The sequence below is a fragment of the Merops nubicus genome, unplaced genomic scaffold, assembly GCF_000691845.1.
Source record: "Merops nubicus isolate BGI_N331 unplaced genomic scaffold, ASM69184v1 scaffold52709, whole genome shotgun sequence".
Classification (NCBI taxonomy): domain Eukaryota; kingdom Metazoa; phylum Chordata; class Aves; order Coraciiformes; family Meropidae; genus Merops; species Merops nubicus.
The window spans coordinates 872-2,384 of record NW_008631359.1 but is presented as its reverse complement, the minus strand read 5'-3'; the positions used below and the strand labels follow the sequence as shown (position 1 = coordinate 2,384).

At 57.2% G+C, this 1,513-nt stretch overlaps 1 protein-coding gene across 1 annotated transcript in view; it reads left to right on the top strand.

The window, feature by feature from the left end:
* Positions 1 to 571: 571 nt before the first annotated feature.
* LOC103779872 (RING finger protein 121-like) overlaps positions 572 to 1,513 on the top strand; it is a gene marked incomplete at both ends in the record, with an annotated part of 1,607 nt that continues 665 nt past the window's right edge. The window contains one exon of the mRNA XM_008947515.1: positions 572 to 679. Within this exon, the coding sequence (XP_008945763.1) occupies positions 572 to 679 (108 nt within the window). The remainder of the gene's footprint in view (positions 680 to 1,513) is intronic.

The following is a 1,513-nucleotide window of genomic DNA, read 5'->3' as shown; positions in this document are numbered from 1 at the left end:
CTCCCAGAAGGCCCTGGAGGGGCTGGACATTAGCCAGAGAAGGGCAATGAAGCTGCTGGGGAAGGGTCTAGAGCTCAAGTGTGGTGAGGAACAGCTGGGGGTGCTGAGCCTGGAGCTGTGGAGGCTCAGGGGAGACCTTCTGGCTCTCCACAGCTCCCTGACAGGAGCCTGGAGCCAGGTGGGGGTCGGGCTCTTCTCCCAAGGAACAAGGGACAGGACAAGAGCCAACAGCCTCAGGTTTCCCCAGGGGAGGTTTCAGTTGGCCCTGAGGAACAATTTGTTGCCCTTGAGGGTTGTGCAGGGCTGTGCCAGGCTGCCCAGGGCAGGGATGGAGTATCCATCCCTGGAGGGGTTTCCAAGCCATGGAGATGTGGTGCTGAGGGACATGGGTCAGTGGGGACCTGGCTGTGCTGGGTTAAGGGTTGGACTCTATGACCTGGAAGGTCTCTTCCAACCAAAACACGTTGCTGATTCCCTGAGTTTCTGCAGCCAGGGCTACAAGGGATGCTCCTTGGGTGCAGTTGTGCTTGGGCAGAGCTGGAGTCGTTACGTCCCCGGTTTGTCTCCGCAGGCTGGTGTATAAATGGTTCCTGCTCATATACAAGATCAGCTACGCCACCGGCATCGTGGGCTACATGGCTGTCATGTTTACACTCTTTGGTCTTAATTTATTATTCAGGTGAGTGAAGCGTTTGGGTCCTGCTCCTGGGGCAGGGGTGGAGCACACCCTGAGGGACAGGGCATTGGTCATGGCTCTGGAAAACGAGTTGTCTTAGAAATCTGATTAACGGGTGAAGAAGGAACTCTTGGGGTGTCCTCTCCCTGCTGGGAGGACCGTGGGTGAGATGCTGGTTCCTGAACTGGTCATGGTAGCTGGAGAACCCAGCTTCCACCTCTGCTGTGTTGGCAGCTCCTCCAGCTCCATGCCTGTCCAGCCTGCTTAAGTGTTAGCTGGGGCTTACAGGGAGCTGGTCTGGTGGATGAGATAGTTGCAGTTGCTCGTTCCAGAGGCTGCTGACAGCGATGTGGACCGGGTGTTAGACAGCCAAGGGTTACACTCACATCTCGTGCAGTGAGACCTGCACAGGCTGGAGAGTCAAGTGGGAAGGAACATCATGAAGTTCAGCCAGGGCAAGAGTAGAATTCTGTTGCTGGGGAGGAATGGACCAGTACAGGTGAGGGGTGACCTGCTGGGAAGCAGCTCCAAGGAGAAGGACCTGGGAGTGCTGGGGGACAAGGTGCCCATGAGCCAAGAATGGGCCCTTCTAACCAAGAAGGCAAATGGTCTCCTGGGATGCATTGAGAAGAGTGTGACCAGCAGGTTGAGGGAGGTTCTCTTGTCCCTCTGCCCCACCCCAGCAAGGCCACCTCTGGAGTACTGTGGCCAAGAGAGACCAGGAGCTACTGGAGAGAGTCCAGTGGAGGCTGCAAAGCTGCTGAGGGGCCTGGAGCATCTCTGTGCCAGGACAGGCTGAGAGCCCTGGGGCTGCTGAGCTGCAGAAGAGAAGCCTCA